This window comes from Dasypus novemcinctus, chromosome 24 (genome assembly GCF_030445035.2).
Source record: "Dasypus novemcinctus isolate mDasNov1 chromosome 24, mDasNov1.1.hap2, whole genome shotgun sequence".
In the NCBI taxonomy this organism is placed as follows: Eukaryota; Metazoa; Chordata; class Mammalia; order Cingulata; family Dasypodidae; genus Dasypus; species Dasypus novemcinctus.
Window position 1 is genome coordinate 48,828,007 of NC_080696.1, and position 24,750 is coordinate 48,852,756.

At 40.6% G+C, this 24,750-nt stretch overlaps 1 protein-coding gene across 5 annotated transcripts in view; it reads left to right on the forward strand.

Moving 5' to 3' along the window:
• The window catches only part of SYS1 (SYS1 golgi trafficking protein), a 47,233-nt gene that overhangs the window by 12,680 nt on the left and 9,803 nt on the right, over positions 1 to 24,750 (forward strand). For 2 of the 5 annotated variants that reach the window (XR_011647340.1, XR_011647342.1), the window contains exons 4-6: positions 8,365 to 8,444; positions 9,729 to 9,793; positions 11,787 to 11,921. Coding sequence is in view for 1 of the 5 variants with exons in the window: in XM_058287142.2 (XP_058143125.1) it covers positions 8,365 to 8,395 (31 nt within the window). In the remaining 4 variants the exon portion in view is untranslated. The remainder of the gene's footprint in view (positions 1 to 8,364; positions 8,445 to 9,728; positions 9,794 to 11,786; positions 11,922 to 24,750) is intronic. The other 3 variants (XR_011647341.1, XM_058287142.2, XR_011647339.1) reach the window with 2 other exon arrangements.

Consider the following 24,750-nt stretch of genomic DNA (forward strand, 5'->3'; position numbering starts at 1 on the left):
CAAGACTCAAAGCCACACAGCTGGATAATGGTGGAGCTGGAAACCTAACCCAGGCCTGCCAGTTCAACCCAAGAAACCAGGGGTTCCCAGACTATGTTTATCTATTTATTCATGTCACTTATTGGGTACCTGCTCCATCTCAGGCACTATTCTAAGAGCTAGAATAAAAGAATCTAGCATGTAACAGGCAGCCCAGTACACATTTGTTGAAAAATGAAATAAATAGCTTTATCTATTAAGGATAATCCTAGGGATTGTGGGAGCATAGAGAAGGAGCCCCCAGTCCAGACTGAGGAGGTTAGGAAAGTCTTCCTAGAGATGGTGATGAGGAGTGAAGAGGTGTGAGGTAGGCAGGGCATTTCCAGAAGAGAGGAGTGAAAGAAGGTAGGTGTGGAAGGGACTCATGAATAGTCATATGTAGCTGGAATAGAAAGTAGGGGCCAAGTGTGGCGTGAGCTGAAGCTGGAGAAGCGATTTAAATTGCCAAGGACTGGGAAACCCAGCTGAGGAGTGTGGCAATTGTCCTCAAGGTCCTGGAGAACACTGGAAGGACTCAGTCAACTGAGGCAAGTGCCTGCCGGGCTTCCTCTGCCATTCTGTTCTAGCTCAGACTTTTCACTGTTCACTTGCTTCCTCCTTTCTGAAGCCATGGCCCCCTAAGCAGTTCATCCCCAAGGGGCCTAGGGGTTCTCCATGACCAGACTTTATACACCAGCAGAGGCTCACAGAGCAATTTTCCACATTCTAGCTCAATTGATCCTCCCATTTACACAGGAAACCCCAGCATCCATGGAGAGAGAGCCTGGCCCATTGACATACTGCTGGTAAGCCGCATGGACTAAGCCAAGGCTCTTGGGTGAGAAACCTCTACTCTTATTTTCTCTTTTCTCTCTCTGCTTTTTTTTTAGAAGGTACTAGGGATTGAACCCCGGACCTCAGACATGGGAAGCAGGCACTCAACCACTGAGCTATATCAAGGTATATTTTTACACAAAAATTCATCCTTTTTGGTGTACAATTTTATGTACTTGTCAAACACATACTGCTGTGTAACCACCACAAGCAAGATATAGAACAGTTAGTTTCATAATCTGTCTAAGTTCCCTTGCACTACTCTGTTGTGAACCCCTAACCCCTCCTCCCACTCTCAGCCTACGGCAACAACTCATGTGTTTTCTGTTCGTTTAGCTTTGCTTTTCCAAAACGTCATATAAATTGACTCCTACAGTATGTAGCCTTTTTAAAAAAGATTTATTTATTTCTCTCTCCCCTGCCCTGCCCCCCCACCCCCGCAGTTATCTGCTCTCTCTGTCCACTCGCTGTGTGTGTTCTTCTGTGTCCACTTGTGTTTTTTTAATTTAATTTAATTTTTTAAAATTAATTTATTGTTAATGTTACATTAAAAAAATATGACCCTCCCACCCCCCTCACCCCACTCCTCCCATAACCACAACCTCCTCCATCATCATGGGACAGTCATTGCGCTTGGTGAATACATCTCTGAGCACTGCTGCACCACATGGTCAATGGTCCACATTACAGTTTACACTCTCCCCCAGTCCACCCAGTGGGCCATGGGAGGACATACAATGTCTAGAAACTGTCCCTGCAGTACCACCCAGGACACCTCTAAGTCCTGAAAATGCCCCCACATCACATCTCTTGTTCCCATTCCCACCCTCAGCAGCTACCATGGCCACTTTCTCCATCTCAGTGCTACATTTACTTCCATTATTAATCACAGTAGTTCCAGAATAGAGTATCAGTAAGTCCACTCTAATCTATACTCTATTCCTCCATTCTGTGAACCCTGGGATGGCTATGTCCACTCCACCTCTGTATCGAGAGGGTGCTTCGATACCACTTGGATGATGGATGCAATTCTCCTGTTTGCAGCTGCAGGCACTCTTGGCTCCCTGGTGTGGTGGTTGACCTTCTTCACCTCCCTGTTAGCTGGCTGGGGTAAGTCCAATAAACCAGAGGGTAGGAGTTGCAAGTCTGTTGAGGCTCAGGGCCTGGCTATCACATGGGGAGTCCAGAGATTCAGGTCCCCTGAGTATACACTAAACCCCAGCACCAACCACAGGTCTGGTAAAAGTGACAGGAGAGGCTTGTGAACAAAGATCACACCTGAGTCCAACTCCATCATACTCAGGACCACAAACTCCAAAGTAGGGCCAACTGACATGGCACTGAACTCCATCTGCCATGACCATAGGACTTGTGGGTCTCTGTAGCCCTCAGAAGAATCAATACCTGGGGTTGTATCTACTTTATTTGTCTCTGGGACTCTGCTGAGGTGTGCATAAGGGCAACCCCACTGATGACCTCCCGGCTCTTTTTTGGAGACTCATAGCCATATAAACTCATTTGTCCTTTCCATTTCCCCCTTTTATTCAGGGTCAAAAGCATTTTTAACTCCTGATATTACATGTAGGCTGAGATATTCTGCTGGTCTGAGTTGACCCTTTTATTCAAGGTCATTCTCCAGTCACATCATCATCAGCTGGTACTTGGTAGTAATCCCTCGGTGTCTGTGTCCACTTGTATTCTCATCAGGCGTTACTGGGGATCTGTGTCTCTTTTTTGTTGTTGTTGTGTCATCTTGCTGCATCGGCTCTCCATGTGTGTGGCACCACTCCGGCAGGCTGCGGTTTCACGTGGGGCAGCTCTCCTTGTGCAGGGGCCACTCCTTGCATGCGGGGCACCCTTATGCGGGGGCAACCCTGCATGGGGCAGCAGTCCTTGTGTGCAGCAGGACTGCATGTGGGCCAGCTCACCACACGAGCCAGGAGGCCTTGGGTATCGAACCCTTGGACATCATATATGGTAGGCGGACGCTCTATCTGTTGGGCCATATCTGTTTCCCAGTATGTAGCCTTTTGAAATCTGGTTTTCTTTTACTTAACAAATGCATTTGAGTTTTCTGTAGTTTCTTTTTTTTTCATTGCTAAGTAATATTTTATTGTGTAAACATTCTACTCTTTGTTTATCTAATCATCAGTCAAAGGACATCTGGATTGGTTTCCAGTTTCAGGAATTATGAATAAAGTTACTAAGAACATTAGTGTACAGGTTTCTGGTTTGGTTCAATTATGGTCAGGGAATTCAGGCTATATGATTTTGATTCTTTTCAATTTCTTGATATTTATTTTATACCCTAGGATATAGTTTGTCTTGCTGAATGTTCCATGGGTATTTGAATAGAATGTGTATCTTTGTATTGTTGGATGGATTATTCTCTAAATGTCAGTTAGATCCTTTTGTTGATATATTTGTTAAGTTCGCACATGTCTTTACTGCTTTTCTGTCTAGAATTTCTATAACTGGTAAGAGAGAGGTATGTTGAAGTCTCCAGCTATGATTGTGGATTTGTCAATTTCTTTTTTCCAGTTCATTGGTTTTGCTTTATGTATTTTGATGATCTTTTGTTTGGTACATATGTATTTAGGATTGCTATGTCTTCTTCATGGTTTGTTATCAATATATAATGTTCCTATTTGTCCTTGTGATTTACTTTGCCTCAAAGTCTACTTTATCTGACTCTGGAGGCAGACGTGGCTCATATGATTGGGCTCCTATCTACCATATAGGAGGCCCAGGTTTTAATTTCCTGGGCCTCCTGGGGAAGGCAAGCTGTCCTGCAATACCGTGGAGAGCTGACCGCAGACAGTGAGTGCAAACAACAAGGGTGGGGGGGGGAGTGGAGAATAAATAAATGAAATAAAATAAATAAATCTTTTTAAAAAATAGTATAAAAATATAGCCAATTCTGCATTTTTTGGACTAATGATTAAATGGTATATGTTTCCATCCTTTTACTGTAAACCTACCTATATCATGATATGTGAAGTGAGCTCTTGTAGACAGCATATAGTTGGGTCATGTTTTTTATCCATTCCACAAGTCTCTGACTTTTAACTGATACATTTAGACCATTATGCAATTATTGATATGTTAGGGCTTAAATCTGCTTGTTCCCTTCATCTTTCACTCCTGTTTCATTTTTCCAATCTTCTTGTAGTTTACTTGAACATTTTAAAAAATTCCATTTGTATTTGTCTGTTTTTGAGTATATCTCTTTGTATAGTTTTTTTAAAAGATTTATTTCTCCCTCCTTCATTGTTTTGTTCTTGCTGTCTGCTTTCTGTGTCCACTTGCTGTATGTTCTTCTGTGTCTGCTTGTCTTCTCTTTAGGCGGCATTGGGAACCAATCCTGGGACCTTCTAGAGTGGGCAAGAGGTGCTCAATCTCTTGTGCCACCTCAGCTCCCTGGTCTGCTGTGTCTCTTATTGTCTCTCCTCTGTGTCTTTTTTGTGTTGCATCATCTTGCTGTGCAGGCCAGCACTCCTGCATGGGCCAGCATGCTGCATGGGTCATTACTCCTTGTGGGCCAGCACTCCACATGGGCCAGCTCTCCATTGGGGCCAGCTCACCTTCACCAAAAGGCCCCAGGAATCAAACCCTGGACCTCCTATATGTTAGACGGGAGCCCAATCACTTGAGCCACATCTGCTTCCCGGTTTTGTTTTGCTTTTAATTAGAGGAGTTGTAGGCTTACAGAAAAATCATGCATAAAATACAGAGTTCCCCTATACCATCCTGTTATTAGTACTTTGCATTAGTGAGGTACATTTGCTACAATGCATGAAAGCACATTATATAATTGTACTATTAACTATAGTCCACCATTTATATAGGGTTCACTGTTTGTGTTGTACTGTCCTATGTGGTTTTTAAAAACTTTTTATTCTAGTTACGTATAAACCTAAAATTTCCCCTTTAAACCACATTCAAATGTATAGATTTTTTAGTAGTTACTCTAGGTATTATAACATACATACATAAATTATCACGGTCAACTGGTATTGACATTTAGCTACTTTGATTCAAGTGTAGAAACCTTACATCTATTTAGGTTCCTTTACTCTCCCCCTTTTATAATGTAATTGTTTTAAATATTTCCTCAATGTATGTTGAGAACCACATCTAACAATGTTAGAATTTTTGCTTCAACCATCAAACATAATTGAGAAACCTTAAGAAAGGAAAGAGTCTTATATTTACCCATAGTTTTATTCTTTTCACTGTTCTTTCTTCATTCCTTGTGAGTTTCAAGTTTCCTTCTTTTACCATTTATTTTATGGTTGAGTAAATTCCTTTAGCCATTCTTGTAGGGTAGGTCTGCTGGCACCAGTCTCTTACTTTTTCCTTCATCTGAGAATGTATTGAGTCTACCTTCATCCTGAAGTATTCTTTGGTTGTATATAACATTCTGGGACTAACATTTTTTTCTTTCAGTACTTAAAAATGTCATTCCCTTCTTTCTGGCCTCCATGGTTTCTAGTAAAAAAATATGTAATTTGAGTTATTGTTTTCCTATAGATAAGCTATAATTTCTCACAGTTCTTTGACTTTAGTGTTCAAAAATCTAATTAAGATATGGTTTGTCATGGATTTCTTTAGGTTTATATTTTGGGTCATTCTCTTGAATCTGTAGGTTTCTTTCTCCAAAATTGGGAAAATTCCAGTCATTATTTCTTCAAATATTTTTTCCAAGGATATTGTGTCTAATGACACAAATATTACATCTTTTTTAATTGTCTCACAGGATACTGAGGCTCTATTTTTCTGTTTGTTTGCTTAATTTTGTTGTTCTTGTTTTTTAGGCTTATTTCTTTTTGTTGTTCAGGTGGGGTAATTTCTATTGTTTTATCTTCAAGTTCACCAATTTTTTTCCTTTGTAAATTTCCATTCTTCTATTGAGCCCATCTAGTAAGGTTTGTTTTTTTGTTGTTGTTGTTATTACTTTAATCTTCAGTCCTAAGATTTTTGTTTGCTGCTTCTTTTTTTTTTAAAGATTTCTTTTCCTTTCTTTTCTTCTCTTCTCTTTTCTTTTTTTCTTTTCTTTCTTCCCTGCCCCCTCATTTTTCTGCTTCCTGTCTGTTCTCTGTGTCTGTTGTGTGCTCTCTGTGTCTGCTCACCTTCTTTTTTAGGAGGCACCAGAAACAACCTGGGACCTCCTGTCTGGGAGGGAGGCACCCTATTGCTTGAACCACATCCACTTCCTGCTTGTTCTGTCTCTTGCTATGGCTCCTCATTGCATTATCTTGTTGCGTCAGCTTGCTGTGCCAGCCTGTTGTGTCAGCTCACTGTCTTGCTTATCTTCTTCAGGAGGCTCTGTTGCAACAAAGCCAGGAGTTCTGAACCATAGAGACTCACAACTGGCACTCCAGAAAGGTGGATAAACAGTTTTATTATGCGTGGGCCCAGAGGAGAGTCAATCTCCAAATTCTGAGCCCTGTTTTTCAGTTTTCATAGGTTTATATAGGATTTCAGGTGCAATCAACATAACTTTTGTTCATTGGCTAACACATTGCTAGGTGAAATTTTCCAAGCAGGGGAGGTTACAGAGGCAGAATGCAGCTGCAAGGTTGTGGGCTGATTTACAGAAGCAGGGGACATCACTTGTTTGATATCTTCTTGCCCGGCCATGCTTTCACAGGCTGATTTACAAGAGCAGGGGCAGGAGTCATTCACTTGATATCTTTCTACAAGGTTATACTTTCACAGGCTGATTTACTGAAGCAGGGGCAGGAGTGATTTGTTAGGTATTTTGTAAGGTTACACTTTTATTTCTCAACAGCATCAGGAACCGAACCTGGGACCTCCCACGTGGGAGGTGGGCGCCCAACTACTTGAGCCACATCTGCTCCCCTACTTCTTTATACCTTCCACCTCTTTGCTGAATTTTCTATTTTTTTCATTTATTTCATGAATGTTTGTAGTTGCTCGTTGAATGATTTTTATAATGCCTGTCTTAAAATCCTTGTCAGATAATTCCAACATCACTATGATCTCAGTATTGGCATCTGTTGATTTTCTTTTCTTGTTCAAGTTGAAATTTTCCTGGTTTTTGGTGTGGAGAATTTTTCTTCATTTGTAACATAGACATTTTTTTGTATTTTAAGAATATCGATCCCATTTCAATCTATTTTAGTAGGCCTCTGCTGAAATTGGGCCAGAAAGCTGGGAGAGCAAGCACCAGCTCTTTACTGCCAGGTGGGAGTTAAAGCCCAGGCTCCCCACGTGTTCTCCACTGACAGGAGGATGTAGGGAAAGGAAACAAGGCAGGATAGAATAGGGACTGAGGAGAAAAGGCAGAAACCCCCTACCACCAATACCCAGAACACAAATATCTTATTGGAAGGCAACTTGAAACATTTTCACATAGCAGAAAGAAAGAAAAACAGGAAGGGCCCCCACCTCTCACCTACTTTCATAAACACTTGCACAGTAAACACACAGCAGGACTTATGGACAGTCCCCAGAGGCCAATCACTGCTGGTCAACATGCCCTGTAGAGCTCATGGACAGCAACCAGAAGCTAACCATTACCAAATAACATACCCTAGAAACCATACCCAATGAGTTTCCCCCACTTTATCTTAAATACACCCATCAAGGCAGACACTAACCCCCTATGATAGCCTATAAAATCAGAAAACCCTGGAGAAGGGGGCACGTGTCTCTGCCTTGAGCATGCCTGCACTCACGTCCTTGAGTGTGTACACTCTTCTCATTTTTCTAACTTTCTTATACCTGTGGTGCGCGTTGGATTCTTTCTTATGACGTGACCAAGAACCTGGAGCGACTGGCTCTGGCACCAGAAGGGTTGCCTTGTTACTATTGGGCAGGGGTGAAAATCCAGGCTCCCCACTTGGCCTTTTTTACATTGTAGGGAGGGGAGGGGTGCCTTGTTACTGCCGGATGTGGATGGAAGCCCAGGCTTCCCACGTGGCCTCCGCTGACAACATGGAGATTGTGGAGAGGGGCATTTTGTTACTGCTGGGTATTGATGAAATCCCAGGGTCCCCACTTGGCCTTCTCTGACACCATGCTGGCAGTTAGGGCCAGAGGAGCCTTGTTACTGCCAGGCAAAGGTTGAAGTCTAGGCTTTCCCCTCTGCCTTGCAGATGAATGTTGGGGGTAGTTTTTCTCTCTGGCATTTTGGTGTCAAAAAGTTTTCTGGCTTGCTAATGGTATCCCTTTCCCAGTCCTTTGGCAAGACAGAATAGGTTTCACATGCGGGCAATTTTGTCTATACCTCTTCAGCATTTTCAGGTTGCATGTTTCTCCTGCACACTAGTAAAAGAAAGCCCAGGGGACTCACTGCTGTATCATTCCTTGAGTACCGGAGTCCTAAGAGACCCACTTCCCTCTACCTTTCAGAATCTTAAGTTTTATTTATATATAGCATTTGAAGCTCTACCTAGTGGGAAGGATAAAGAGGAAAGCATATACTCCATCTTGTCCAGAACCAGAAATCCTTTTTTCATTTTGTACTCTCTTTTATCCCTCTAGGTCCAAGCTAGTGATGTTTCTGCATATATGATCCTTTCAAAACTGGTGGGTTGGTGGACTTACACCTGCTCTTTAAAAAAGTAAGTAAATAAAGAAACAAAAACTCTATTAGACAAAAGCCATGCCATACATTTCTTTGAAATCTCTTCCATTGCCTTCTGCTCTGATGGTAAAGTACAGCACCCTTAAGCTTTCTAGAATCCTTTTTGTTTGATTCAGAGGATATATGAGGCACAACCTCTTCTTTTGTTTTTTTGTTTTTTTTTTTGAGGAGATACGAGGGATTGAAACCAGGACCTTATACATGGGAAGGCAGGTACTCAACCACTGAGCTACACCCATTCCACCATAATTTATTTTTCAAAAAGATTAATTTATTTATTCCTCCCTGCCCCTCATTGTTTGCATTTGCTGTGTCTGTTTGTTGTGTGCTTGTCTTCCTTTTTTATTTTTAGGAGGGACTGGGAACCGAACCTGGGACCTCCCATGTGGGAGGGAGGCACCTAATCGCTTGTACCACCTCCACGCCCTACTTTGTTGTGTCTCTCATTACATTTTCCTCCTTGTGTCTCTTGTTGCATCATCTTGTGTCAACCTGCCGCACCAGCCCATTGCGTCAGTTCGCTGCTTTGCCCTTCTTCTTTAGGAGGCACTGATAACTGAATCCAGGACCTCTCATATGGTAGGTGGGAGCTCAGTTGCTTGAGTCACATCCACTTCCCCACCATAATTTCTTTAGAAGTCTTTCATCTGACTGAATAAGCTCAGAGGCACTGCCCTTAAATCTGTCTTAGATGTTAACAAAAGATTTTACAATCATTCTCAGAACCATTTTTAAACCATATTTTCCTGGCAGTGCCTTGAATTTGAACTTTTCTCAGAAGCCATTTCTTACTTTTAGCAATATTTGTCATTTGAATAGACTGGGAATTTTTGGATAGAGCTGACTCCTTGTTTAACAGTCCTTTCTTTTAGCTCAGGATTTTTCAACTTCAGCACCGTTGACCTTTTGGATAATTATTTGTCAGGGTGTGGGGGTGGAAGTCTGTCCTGTGCACTATAGGATTGTTTAGCAGCATCTCTGGCCTGTTCTCACTAGATACCAGTAGCAGCCTCCCAGTTCTGACAAACATGTCTCTAGACATTGCCAAATGTCCCCTGGGAGGCAGTATCACTCTCATTTGACAACCACTGCTTTCATTTTTCTCTCCTCATATATATTTTTTTCTAGTTAAATTCTCTTGTTTTTTTTTAAATTTCTTTTTTCATTTTTTCTTTTTTCTTTATTTTTATTTCTTTGATTCTTTTTTTATTGTTTTTTCTTTTTTTTCTTTTTCTTTCTCATATATTTTACTACAAATAAGAAGAAACAAGGTGGCACCTTCAACACTCCTTTTGGAAACATACATGAAATGTGTCAAGTCACTAGGTACGTTTTCTACATTCCATTTCATCATAGGCAGCAGGGTTGCTAAATTTTGTGCCACAGCATAGCAAAGATTTCCTAGTCATCCAGTTTCCAATAACATTTACTTTACTTTGCAGCTTGTCTTTATCTGCCCACAGGCCACAGCCTTATAAATGGCCATAAGGTTTCTATTAACAGTTTCTTCAAGGCATTGTAAGCGTTCCCCTGCTCTTCTCAAGGCCCACTGTCCAGTTGTAAAGCCACTCGCACATTTTAGAGTGCTGTCCCAAAATCTCTGTATGTTCTCTATTGCAGCATAATAAACTAGCAGCTTGAAACAAGCCACGTTTATTATCTCAGAGTTTTTGAAGGTCAGGAATCCAAGGGTGGCTTAGCTGCATGGTTTTGAGGTCTCAGGCAAGCTACTGATCAGGGCTGCCTTCATTGCGAGGCTCCTTCAGGGCTGGGGTGACTGCCTCTGCACTCGCTCACGAGGATGCTACAGGCCTCTCTTCCTCAATGGCCATTGGCTGGAAGCTTCCGTTCCTTGTCCTGTGGGCCTCTCTATGGGGCTGTCACAACATGGCAGCTTGTTTTCCTCACAGCGAGTGATCCAAGCAAGAGAGTACACACCCGAAACAGAAGCTGCAGTCTTTTTTTTTTTTTTTCAGATTTATTTTTCCTCCCCCCTCCTTCCATTGTCTACTCTCTGTGTCCATTCTCTATGTGTTCTTCTGTGTCTGCTTATATTCTCCTTAGGCAGCTCCTGGAATCTTTTGGAGTGGGAAAGAGGCGATTGTTCTCCTATGCCACCTCAGCTCCCTGGTCTGCTGCATCTCTTATTGTGCAGTCTTTTTTTAAACCCAATATTGAGAGTGACTGCTGTCATTTATGCCACATCTTGTTGGTCACATAGATTCATTAACCTTGATACCATGTAGGAGGGGACTGCACACAAGGGCTTGAATAACAGAAGGGAGCATCTTGACTGGCTGCTATGTTTCAATTTTATTCAAATCAGAATATTTTTAAAAACTGTTTTATTGAGATATAGTCACATACCATACAATCTATCCAAAGTATGTAATCACTGGCTTTAAGTATAATCACAGTGTTGTGCATTCATCACCACAAAAGATTTTAGGACAATTTCATTACTCCAAAAAGAAAAACTCCACACCCCTGAGCAGTCACCATTCCTCAGCCCTACATAAGCACTAATCTAATTCCATATTTATAAATTGATTTATATTTACATTTTATATAAATATACAATATGTAGTACTTTGTGTTTGGTTTCTTTCAGTTAGTATAATGTGTTATTTTTTTTTGCCTAATATTAACATCTTATAACATTAACATTCATTTGTTCAGTTTCAAAGAAAAACAGTCATATATGCAATATTACCCATATTCTTATTTCACATGAGGTTTTACTATGCCATACAGTCCATGTTACAGTTTTCAGCTTTCCTTCTAGTAATATACATGACTGTAGACTTTCCCTTTCAATTACTGTCCATATAATAGCACTCTTAGTTACAAACACTATGTTGTTCTTCCACCTTTTCTATTCATTTCCAGAGATTAATAAACAATTGTTTTATTAATTCTGCACAGGTTAACACTCATCTTTCCATTCTCCAATTAACTTCATGAGTTTATAGAATATATTTAGTTCATAATAGCACAATCATACAGTATTTGTCCTTTTGTGTCTGGCTTTCTTCACTCAACATATTGTCTTCCAGATTCATCCATGTTACATACTTAGTGATTCCATTTCTTCTTAAAGCTGAATAATATTCCATTGTATATACACACCATAATTTGTTTATCCATTCATTGGTTGATGAACAACTGGGTTGTTTTCATCTTTTGGCAACTTTGGATAAGAAAGCTATGAACATTGGTGTGCAGATATCCGTTCATGTCACAGCTTTCAATTAATCTAGGTATAGTGGAGTAGTGGTATTGCCAGGTCATATGGCAAATCTCTATGCAACTTCCTTAGGAACTGCCAAAAAGTCCACTGTAGTGGCTATACCCTAGGAGAAATAGAAGTTCTCAAGAAACCAATCACAAGAGATTGAAACAGTCATCAACAACCTCCCAAAGATGAAAAGCCCAGGACCAGATGTCTTCACAGGTGAATTCTGTCAGTCACTGAAAGATGATTAATAGCAATCTTTTTTTTTAAGATTTATTTATTTCTCTCCCCTCCCCCCCCACCCTGGTTGTCTGTTCTCTGTGTCTATTTGCTGCGTCTTCTTTGTCCACTTCTGTTGTTGTCAACAGCACGGGAATCTGTATTTCTTTTTGCTGCATCATCTTATTGTGTCATTTCTCCGTGTGGGCGGTGCCATTCTTAGGCAGGCTGCATTTTCTTTCCTGCTGGGCGGCTCTCCCCATGGGGTGCACTCCTTGCGGGTGGGGCTCCCCTACGCAGGGGACACCCCTGCGTGGCAGGGCACTCCCTGCGTGCATCAGCACTGTGCATGGGCCAGCTCCACACGGGTCAAGGAGGCCCGGGGTTTGAACTGCGGACCTTCCGTGTGGCAGACGGATGCCCTAACCACTGGGCCAAGTCTGCTGCCTAATACCAATCTTGCTCAAGCTCTTCTAAAAGATCAAACAGGAAGAATGCCACCAGAGTTCTTCTACATTCAAAATGACAAATATCAGAGATAGGATTCTTTGAAAGCAGCAAGAGAAAAGCAAAGCATCACATACAAGGGAACTTCAATAAGATTAAGTGCTTGTCTCTCATCAGAAAACGTGAAGATGAAAAGAAAGTGGTATAATGTATTTAAGGTACTGAGAGAGAAAAACTGCCAGCCAAGAATTCTGCATTCATCAAAACTGTCATTCAGAAATGAGGGTGAGTTCAAAGTCTTCAAAAAACAAAGAAAAACTGATAGAATATGTTACCAAAAGTTCAGATTTGCAGGAAGTACTGAATGGGGTGCCACATCCTGAAAGGAAAAGAACAAGGGCAAGAGATTTGGAGAAGAATTTAGAAATGAAGATTATTAGGAAGGGTAAACAAGAGGATAAGAAGACAGACAATAGAGCTATATGACAACTGAGAACCAAAGGATAAAATGGATGAAATAATTAAGGTCTTAACAGTGATAACATTGAATGTTAATGGCTTAAACTCCCCAATCAAAAAACATAGACTGATAGAATGGATTTTAAAATACGAGCCATCTATCTGCTGTCTACAAGAGACCTCAGACATAAGGACGCAACCAGGTTAAAAGTGAAAGGCTGGAGATATTCCATGCAAATAGTATCCAAAAAATAGCTGGAGTAGCAATACTAATATTGGACAAAATAGATTTTAAATGCAAAACTGTTAGATGAAAAAGGTCATTGTATATTAATAAAAGGGGCAATTCACCTAGAAGAAATAACTATACTAAATATTTATGTACCTAACTTGAGTGCCCCAAGATATATGAGACACACACTGGCAAAACTGAAGGGAGAAATAGATGCCTCTACAATAATAGTTGGAGACTTCAATACACCACTCTCAGTATTGGAGAGAACATCTGAACAGAGGATAAATAGACTGAATAATATGAAAAATGAACTAGACTTAAAGACATCTATAGAGCACTGCACCACAAAACAGCAGGATATACATTCTTTTTAAGTGCTCATGGATCCTTCTCCAGGATAGATCATATGTTGGGTCACAAGGATATGTGACTCAATATGACTCAATAAATTTAAAAAGATTGAAATAATACAAAACACTTTCTCTGATCATAAAAGAATGAAGCTGGAAATCAATAATGGATGGAAAAAGGGAAAATTCATAAATATATGGAGATTAAACAACACACTCTTAATCAGTGGGCCAAAGAAGAAATTGCAAGAGAATTCAGAAAATGTCTTGAAACAAATGAAAATAACACAACATATCAAAACCTTTGGGACAGGAAGCAGAAGTGGCTCAAGTGATTGAGCTCCTGCATACCACATGGGAGGTCCCAAATTTGGTTCCCAGTGCCTCTTGGAGAAGATGGAGAAGACAGTGAGCTGACATGGTAAGCTGATGGAACAAGATGACACAACAAGATGTTGCAATGAGGAAACACAAAGAGGAAACACAATGAGACACACAACAAAGCAGGGAGTGGAGGTGGCTCAAGCAATTGAGTGCCTCTCTCCCACATGGGAGGTCCCATGTTCAGTTCCCAGTGCCCCATAAAGAGAAGAGGAGCAGACATAGCACACAGCAAATGGACACAGCAAATAATGTTGTGTGTGTGTGGCGGGGGGGGGGGGGGGGGGGGGGAATAAATAAAATCTTTTAAAAATAAAAACAAAACAAACCCATGGGACACCTCAAAGGCAGTGCCAAGAGGGAAATTTATAGTCCGCAATGCTTACATTTAAAAAGAAGAAAGCTAAAATTGAAAATCTAATTGCACACCTGGAGGAACTAGGAAAGAGCAGCAAATGAATTCCAAATCAAGTTGAAGGTAGGAAATAGTAAAGATCAGAGCAGAAATAAATGAAACTGAGAACAGAAAAACAATAGAGAGAATCAACAAATACACAAGTTGGTTCTTTAAGAAGATTAGCAAAATTGGAAAACACTTAGCTAGAGTGACAAAGGAAAAAGAGAAGACACAAAAAAAACAGAAAAGAGAGGGGGGACATGACCAATGACCCCAGAGAAGTAATAGCTCATAAGAGAATACTATAAACAACTGTACACCATAAAACTAGACAATGTAGATGAGACGGACAAATTCTTAGAAACATGAACCACCTCCACTGATCCTAGAAGAAAAAGAACTCAACAAATCAATCACAAGTGAAGAGACTGAAGCAGTCATCAAACAACTCCCAAAGAGGAGTGGATGTAGCTCAGTGGTTGAGTGCCTGTTCTCATGTACGAGGTCCCAGGACCAATGCCCTGTACCTCCTAGAATGAAAACAAAAAACAAACCTCCCAAAGGGGAAGCAGCTGTGGCTCAATCAATTGGGCTCCTGCCTACCATATGGGAGACCTGAGTTCACGTCCCAGGGCCTCCTTGTGAAGGCAAACTGGTCCACGCCTGCAGAGAGCTGATGGCCCACGCCTGCAGAGAGCTGGCACACCAAGATGACACAACAAAGGGAGCAAGCAGAGGAACATGCAGTGAATGGACACAGAGAGCAGACAGCAAGCAAGGCACAAGGTGGGGGGATAAATAAAAATAAAAATAAACCTTAAAAAAAAAAAAACTTATGTATGATCTTATTGAATAAATTGCTGGTCAGTTCAAAAGCCTTTAAAAAACAACAACAACAACAAAAACAGAAACTAAAAACCTCCCAAAGATGAAAACCCAGGACCAGATGACTTCACAGGTGAATTCCACCAGTCACTGAAAGAAGATCTAATATCAGTCTTGCTCAAGCTCTTCAAAAAAATTGAACGGGAAAGAATGCTACCAAACTCATTCTACCATCATACCAAATCTAGATAACAGTACTACGAAAAAGAAAAAGAAAATTACAGACCAGTATCGCTAATGAATATAGATGCAGAAATCCTCAAGAAAATACTTACAAACCAAATCCAAAGCACATTACAAGAATTACACACACACAAAAAAAACCTGCAGGAAGATGGCAGACTAGAACAATATGGGACTCTCTTCTCCTCCAGAAAAATAACTAGAAGACAGTCTGAAACAGCCTAGAAAAAGATCTAGGGTTTAGGACACCAGGCAAAGGCTGAACACCACCCAGAGGAGAGAGGGACAAAGGAGAGAAATGGCGACCACAGAACTGTGGGTTGAAACCAGTGGCAACTGCTGCTAGCACCATCCCCCACACTAAAGATACTTTAGAATTCTCAGGCCTCTAGGCCTGCAACTACAGACAAAGGGGGCTCCAGGGATCTACTATCCCAGGAAAATGGAGAGAAAGGGACACAGCCTAAGGCTGATTCTGTTTCTGACCCACAAATTTGGTCTGCTGTGCCCCACAAGCCCTTCCAGGCCAGGTGGGACCATACACTTGGTTTGCCCTGGGAGCTGGGGAAGGACTGGAGAAATCTACGCCTCACAGCAACCTCCCTCTCTTCTAAATGGGACCAATTGTTGATGACACCCCAGGAAAGAGGAGAGGGAGGGAAACAGCCTAAGGCTGACTCAGCTTTTGACTCACAGATTTGCTCTACTGTGTCCCAGGAGCCCTTCTATACCAGGAGGGGCTGTGCTGTTTTTTGCCTTGAAGCCAGCAAGAGGCTAAAGATATACAATCCTCCCAATTTTCTCTTCTACTAATAGGGACTGATTGCTGAGGACTCAGAGGGGAGTGGAAATACTTCCGACCTGGGAAAAGGGCTGCCAGAGGAGGCTGGAGAACTGTCGCAGGGAAAGTTTGAATTACAAGGCTCCCAGCCTCCAGACAGGAATCTCTATTATATTGATCTGGTCTGTGTTGCAACAAATATTCTCTGACCAGGCATTGAACTGAGAGCTGCCAAAGAGCATCATCTGCTGGCAGATCAAGGAAGTGCATGCAAGAAAATAAAAAATAAGTAGGAGATGGTTTTTCTGGGCTTTATAGCTGCCCTCCCCAAGGCCTTAGGAAGTGACTCTACAACCAATTACTCGGTCCAATGCCCAGTTTTGAGCAACCAGCAGAACAATCCTAACAATCCAGGCCAAGCCAAGAATCAAAGAGCAGTGGTAATACATTGCCTACTGCCACTAAATCCCTACAAAAGAGAAAGAAATTGAGCATCTGAGTAAACTACATCCTAATCAGATGCCTAGATATCAGCAAAATTATGAGCCATACTAGAAAAATAGAAGACATGGCCCAAGAAAAGGAATATATCAAACTCCCAGAAGAGATGCAGAATTTGCGAGAACTAATCAGTAAGATGTGCACAAATTTCCAAAATCAAATTAATGAGTTGCAAAACAATATGGTCAGAGATAAATGAAGTAAAGAAGACATTGAGCAAGTGCAAAGAATTTGAAATCCTGAACAGAAAAGTAACAGAGCTCATGGGAATGAAAGACACAATATGTGAGATCAAAAACACGTTTGAGGCATACAACAGCAGACTAGAAATGATAGAAAGAAAAATGAACTGAAGATAGAACAGCTAAAATTGAAGGGAGAAAAGAAAAGAGAAAAAAGAATGGAAAAAATTGAGCAGGGGCTCAGAGAGTTGCATGGCAACACAAAATATAACAACATACATGTCATGGGAGTTGCAGAAGGAGAAGAGAAGGGAAAAGGGGCAGAAAGAATATTTGAGGAAGCCATAGCTGAAAATTTCCCAACTCATGAAAGAAATGAATTTACATGTGCAAGAAGCATCCCATACCCCAATCAGAATAAATCCAAATAGACCTACTCCAAGACATACTATTCAGAATGTCAGATGTCAAAGATAAAGAGAAAATTCTCAGAGCAACAAGGAAGAAGCAAACTATCATGTATAAGGGAAGTCCAGTAAGACTTAGTGCAGATTTCTCTTCAGAAACCATAGAGGCAAGAAGACAGAGGTATGATACAATTAGGATACTGAGAGAGAAAAACTGCCAGCTGAGCATTCTTTATCCAGAAAAATGGTCCTTCAGATATGAAGGTGAGTATAAAATATTCACAAACAAATGGAAACTAAGAGTTTGCAAAAAAGAATCCACCATGCAGGAATTATTAAAGGAAGCCTTAAATCTGAAAGAAAAAGACAGGAGAGAGAGGCTTGGGGGAGAGTGTAGAAAAAAAAATAGCAGAAAGAATAATCAAAAGAGTAAAAAGATGGACAAAAATATGACATATGAAAACCAAAGAATAAAATGGAGAAAGTAAATAGTGCATTTACAGTAATAACATTGAATGTGAATGGATTAAACTCTCCAGTCAAAAGATAAAGGTTGACAGAATGGATAAAAAAACATGAGTCATCCATATCCTGCTTATAAGAAACTTACCTTAGACTGAGGGATACAAACCAGCTTAAAGTGAAAGGTTGGAAAAAGTTACTCCATGTGAATAGTAACCAGAAAAGAGCAGGGGTAGCTATGTTAATATCAACAAAACAGACTTTAAATGCAGAAAAGGTATAGGAGATACAGAAGGCCATTGTATATTAATAAAAGGGACAAAGATATAATAGTCATGAGTATCTATATCTATGTACCTAACTAGGGTACCTCAAAATACATGAGAAAAACTCTGGCAAAACTGAAGGGAGAAATAAACATCTCTACAATAATCATTGGAGACTTCAATACCCCACTCACATTATTAGATAGAGCAACTAGACAGAAGATCAACAAGGAAACAGAGAACTTGAACAATATGATAAAGGAGTTAGATCTAACAGACATATACAGAACACTGCATCCAAACTCAGTGGGTTATACATTCTTCTCAAGTGCCTATGGATCTTTCTCCAGGGTAGGCCACATGTAAGGGCATAGTGCAACTCTCAATAAATAGAAAAAGATTTGAAATTATACAAAGCACCTTCTCAGAGCATAATGGAATGAAACTGGAAATCAATAATAGACAGGAAAAAAATTTGCAAATGTGTGGGTGTTTGAACAACATACTTCTAAATTGTCAGAGGATCAAGGAAAAAATTGCAAGTGAAATCAGTAAATATATTGAGACAAATGAAAACAAGAACACAACTTAGCAAAACTTAACAGGATACAGCAAAGGCAGTCTTGAGAGGGAAATTTATAGCCCTAAATGCCTATATTAAAAAAGAAGAAAGAGCTAAACTCAAGGATTTAAATAAACTACTAGAGAAACTAGAAAAAGAACAGCAGACCAATCCCAAAGCAAGCAGAAGGAAAGAAATAATAAGGATTAGAGCAGAAATAAATGAAATTGAGAAAAAAAATAGAGAAAACCAACAGCTGGTTCTTTGAGAAGATCAATAAAATTGACAAACTCCTAGCTAAACTAACAAAGAAAAAAGGAGAGATGATGCAAATAAGAGGTACAATCAGAAATGAAATGGGGAAGTTACATCTGATCCCACAGAAATAAAAAAGAATCATAAGGGAAGTGGATGTGACTCAAGCAAGTGGGCTCCTGTCTACCATATGGGAGGTCCAGGGTTTAATTCCTGGGGCCTCCTGCTGAAGGCAAGCTGGCCCATGTGGTGAGCTGGCCTGTGCAGGAGTGCTGGCCTGTGCAGCAAGTTGGCCCATGTGGAGAGATGGCACAGCAAGACGACACAACAAAAAGAGAAACAGAGGAGAAACAAAAAGAGATGCAGCAGACCAGGGAGCTGAGGTGGCACAAGAGAGTAAATAGCTCTCTCCCAATCCGGAAGGTCCCATGATCAGTTCCTGGTGCTGCTTAAAGAGAAGACAAACAGACACAGAAGAATGCACATCAAATGGGCACAGAGAGCAGATAACCGGGGGGTGGGGGTGGGGGGGAGATAAATAAAAGATAAATCTTTTTTAAAAATCGTAAGAGGATATAATGAGAAACTGTATGCCAACAAACTAGGCAACCTAGATGAAATGGACAAATTCCTAGAAATACACAACCAACCTATACTGATGCTACAAGAAATACAAGAACTTAACCAATCACATTTAAGGAGATTGAATCTGTCATCAAAAATCTCCCAGCCAAGGAAAGTCCAGGGCTAGATGGCTTTGCAGGTGAATTCTACCAAGCATTTCAAAAAGAATTAACACCATTCCTGTTTAAACTCTTCTGAAAAATTGAAGAGAAGGGAAAATTACCCAACACATTTTATGAAGCCAACATCACCCTAATACCAAGGCCAGATAAAGATACTACAAGAAAAAAAAAAAGACAGACCAATCTCTCTAATGAACATAGATGCAAAAATTCTCAACAAAATAATTGCAAATCAAATCCAACAGCATATCAAAAGACTTATACATCACAACTAAGTGGGATTTATCCCTGGTATGCAAGGCTGGTTCAGCATAAGAAAAACAATCAACGTAATACACCACATTAACAAACTGAAGGAAAAAAAAATCACATGATTGTCTCAATTGATGCAGAAAGGCATTTGACAAAATCCAGCATCCTTTTTTGATAAAAACACTTCAAAAGATAGGAATAGAAGGAAAATTCCTCAATATGATAAAAGGCATATATGAAAAACCCACAGCCAACATTATACTCGATGGGGAAAGGTTGAAAACTTAGAAAAGAAAAAAAAAAATTAAAGGCATTCAAATAAGTAAAGAGGAAGTAAAACTCTCCCTGTTTACAATGCCATGCCATGACCCTGTACTTAGAAAATTCTGTAGTATCCATGACAAAGCTACTTGAGGTAATAAATGAGTTAGGTCAGCAAAGTGGCAGGATACAAGGTCAACACACAATCAGTAATGTTTTTGTACACTAGTACTGAACAATCTGAGGAGGAAATCAGGGGGAAAATTCCATTTTAAATAATGTATTAGTCAGCCAAACGGGTGCTAATGCAAAATACCAGAAATCTGCTGGGCATTATAAAAGGTATTTGAGGTAGGAGCATACAGTTACCAGGCCATAAAGCATAAGTTAATTCCCTCACCAAAGTCTGTTCCCACGTTTTGGAGCAAGATGGCTGCTGACATCTGTGAGGGTTCAGGCTTCCTGGGTTCCTGTGGGCTCAGCTCCTCTGTTTCCTCCACAAGGTCAGCTATAGACTATGAGGCCCTCTAGGCTTTGCCTCTGTCCATAAGGTCAGCTGTAGACTATCAGACGAATGACTCTGTGTCTTTCCCCGGGGCTCCAGTTTAAGACTTCAGCATCAAACTCCATCAAAACTCCAAATTTAAGAACCCCCCAACTCTGTCCTTTGTCATGTCTTTTATCTGTGAGTCCCCACCCCTAATGACATGGCCCAAACAAAACCCTAATCATAACTCAATCACGCCCAGGTTCAGACCAGATTACAAACATAATCCAATATCTATTTTTGGAGTTCATAACCATATCAAACTGTTACAAATAGCACCAAAAAGACACAAATACCTAGGAATTAATTTAACCAAAGAAGTACAGGACCTATATGCAGAAACTGCAGAACAGTGCTTAAAGAAATTTTAAAAGACCTGAACAAATGGAAAAACATTCCATGTTCATGGATTAGAAGAATAAATATTGTGAAGATGTCAGTCTTACCCAAACTGATCTGTAGATTCTATCAACTACCAATCAAAATCCCAAGAGCTTACTTTACAGAATTAAAAAAAGCAACTACCAAATTCATTTGGAAGGGAAAGTACACCCAAATAGCCAAAAGCGTTTTAAAAAAGAAAAGCAACGTGGGAGGAATTTCACTGCCTGACCTTGAAACATATTACAAAGCTAGAGTGGTCAAAACAGCATGGTACTGGCATAAAGATAAACACAGTGATCAGTGGAATGGAACTGAGAACCCAGAAATAAACCCTCACCTATACAGCCAACTGGTTTTTGATTAACCTACCAACTCAAAGTTAATGAGACAAAACAGTTTCTTTAACAAACAGTTCTGGGACAACTGGATATCTATAACCAAAAGAATGAAAGAGGACCCCTATCTCACTCCCTATACAAGAATCAACTCCAAATGGATCAAAGACCTATATATAATAGTCAGGACCATAAAACTACTGAAAGAAAATGTAGGGAAACATCTTCAAAACCTTGTAGTAGGTGGTGGTTTTTTTGACCTTACACTCAAATGTGCAACAAAAGAAAAAATAGATAAATGGGACCTTCTCAAAATTAATCACTTTTGTACCTCACCAGACTTTGTCAAATGGGTAAAAAGGCAGCCAACTCAATGGGAGAAAATATTTGTAAATCACATATCTAATAAGGGTTTAATATCCAGGATATATAAAGAGAAGTTACAACTCAAAAATGAGAAGATAAATGACCCAATTAAAAAATGACCAAAGAACCAGCAAGATGGTGGCAGAGTAAGGAGCTCCTAGAGTTAGCTCCTGCTTACAGGGCAGTTAGCAAACACCCAGAGCTCTCTAGAGCTAGCTGAAGCACCTGTTTGGGGGTTCCAGGAGACCAGAAGAGCATCTTGCAACATCCTTGAAGGAGTGGAAGGAGAAGACTGCCCATCTGCAGAGAAGACTCATAAATAGAGCGCTCCACACCGAGGAGGCCTGTGCTCATCCTCCACTGGAGGCACAAGCCGCCTCAGGAGCTGTTCTGCTGCAAGAATTGAAAGCTCCACTTCCCCAAAACAGGGCATAGAAAAGACGCTTGAGCACCCACTTCAGCTACTGATGAGTAAATTCTGAGGGCTACAGTATAATCCTGAGAACAGCTAAAGTTTGAGCCTGTCCAAGTCAGAAAGAGGTAGGGAGCCGCCATCTTAACTCTGCACCTGGTGTGAGGGGAAACAAGGTGGACTGAAAATCACATTGCTGGTGGGGACCGGCTTCTTTCCATCCAGATCATATTGCAGCGTGGCCTAAGCCCCAGTGCCAATTTAGGCAGGGAGGAAGCTGCGGGGACCTGCACCAGCCTATCCGGGAAACTACCAGCCAGGCTCTGGAGGCCGGTGATTATCTTACTCTGGCGGCACGAGCCACCTCAGGAGCTGTTCTGTGGCTGGAATTGGAAGCTCCATTTCCCAGAATCAGCGGAGGAGACAGTTGGCTGCCGATTTCGGCTACTGATTGGTAGACTCTGCTGGCTAAGAGATAACCCTGGGAACAGGGGGGTGTGAACCAGCCCAAATCAGAAAGAGGCCAGTAGCCGCCATTTTTACCCCACGCCAGCCTGAGGGGAAGCCTGGTCAGCAGGAACCAGTTTCTTTCACGCAGATCAGCCTGCAGCCCTAGCCTAGGCTTCAGCCCAGCCTCTGGCAGGGAGGAGGCTGAGGAGCCCTGCACCAGCCTATACAGGTAACTTTGGCTGGCATAGACTAAAAATCAGAAGTCTACCAGGGCAACTGCAGTCATCTTGGACCTGCACTGCATAGATTGCTGCCCACACCTGCAGCTCCATCCCTGCCCCAGGCAGAGGAGAAAGGAATGTGAAGTTTCTTCAGTTTCTCTGGGCAATTACAGTCTAGGCCTACACTTGGATTATTCCACACAGCTCTGACTACCCCTGGCAAAGGAGAAAGTTGGAAGAAGCTTCATTGATCCCTGGCACAATGAGGGCAGCTTTAGCCTCCACGTCTTACAGGACCAAATGCATGATTGACTCCTACTGCACAACTAGCAAGGGAGAGAGGATAGGAAACCCTAATCGAAAGGGAAAAACTGCACCCAGAATAAATACTCTAGTAAGCCAGATGCGAAGACACCAACAAAAAATTACAATCTACACCAAGAAACAGGAAGCTATGGCCCAGTTAAAGGAACAAGATAAGTCTCCAGATGACATAAAGGAGTTAAAACAACTAATCATAGATGTTCAAACAAATCTCCTTAATAAATTCAATGAGATGGCTAAAGAAATTAAGGCTATTAAAAAGACATTGGATGAACACAAAGAAGAATGTGAAAGCATGCATAGAAAAATAGCAGATCTTATGGGAAAGAAAGGTGCAATCAATGAAATTTAAAAAAACATTGGAATCATATAATAGGAGATTTGAGGAGGCAGAAGAAAGGATTGGTGAGCTTGAAGAAATGGTCTCTGAAAGTGAACACACAAAAGAACAGATGAAAAGAGTGGAAAAATTGAACAAGGTCCCAGGGAACTATGACAGCAAGAGATGTGCAAAACATATGTGTCTTCAGAGTCCCAGGAGGACAAGAAAAGGAAAAGGGGGCAGAAGGAATATTTAAAGAAATAATGGTAGAAAATTTCCCAACCCTATTCAAGGATGTAAATATCCCTGGCCAAGAAGCACAACATACTCCGATCCAAAAATATCCAAATATCAACTCCAAGACACATACTCATCAGAATGTCAAATGCCAACGACAAAGAGAGAATTCTGAGAGCAGCAAGAGAAAAGCAATGCATAACATGTAAGGGATATCCAATAAGACTCAGTGCTGATTTCTCACCAGAAGCCATGGAGGCAAGAAGACAGTGGTCTGATATATTTAAGATACTACAAGAGAAAAACTTCCAGCCAAGAATCTTATATCCAGCAAGACTGTCTTTCAAAAATGAGGTGAGATTATAATATTCACAGATAAATAGAAACAGAATTTCTAAGCAAGAGACCAGATTTTCAGGAAATATTAAAGGGTGTGCTAGTGCCTGAAAAGAAAACACAGTAGAGAGGGGCCTGCAAGAGACTCTTGAAATGAAGATTATATCAATAAAAGTAAAAGTGTCAAAAGAGTGGTGGAAAAAAATATATGACATTTCAATAAATTTTTTAAAAAATCTTAAAAAAAATGACATAAAATTCACATAATCAGGAATAAACTTAACCAATGACGTAAAGCACTTGTTTTCAGAAAATTGCAACTTAATATTAAAACAAATTAAAAAAGCCCTAAATAATTGGAAGAACATTCCATGCTCATGGATTGGAAGACTAAATATCATTAAGATGTCAATTCTGTGCATGTTTTTATACAGATTTAATGCAATCCTGATAAAAATTCCACCAGCATTAAAGAAAAAATTGAAAACACAATCATTAAATTTATTTGGAAGGGTAAGGGGTCCTGAACAGCCAGAAACATCATAAAAAGGAAATGTGAAACCTCATCTCCAGACTTTAAATTATAATACCTACCTATAGTGGTAAAAACAGCATAGTACTGGTCTAAAGACAAACACAATAGACCAATGGAACCAAATTTATGATTCAGAAACAGACCCTCACAGGTATGGTCAAGTGATTTTTGACTAGCCTGTCAAATTCAGACAGCTTGGGCAGAACAGTCCATTCTGCCCAAGAATTGGATATCCATAGCTGAAAGAAGGAAAGAGGACCCCTATCTCACACCTTCTCCAAAAATTAACTTAAAATGGATCAAAAAACTAAAAATAAAAGAACCATAAAACTTCTAGAAGAAATTATT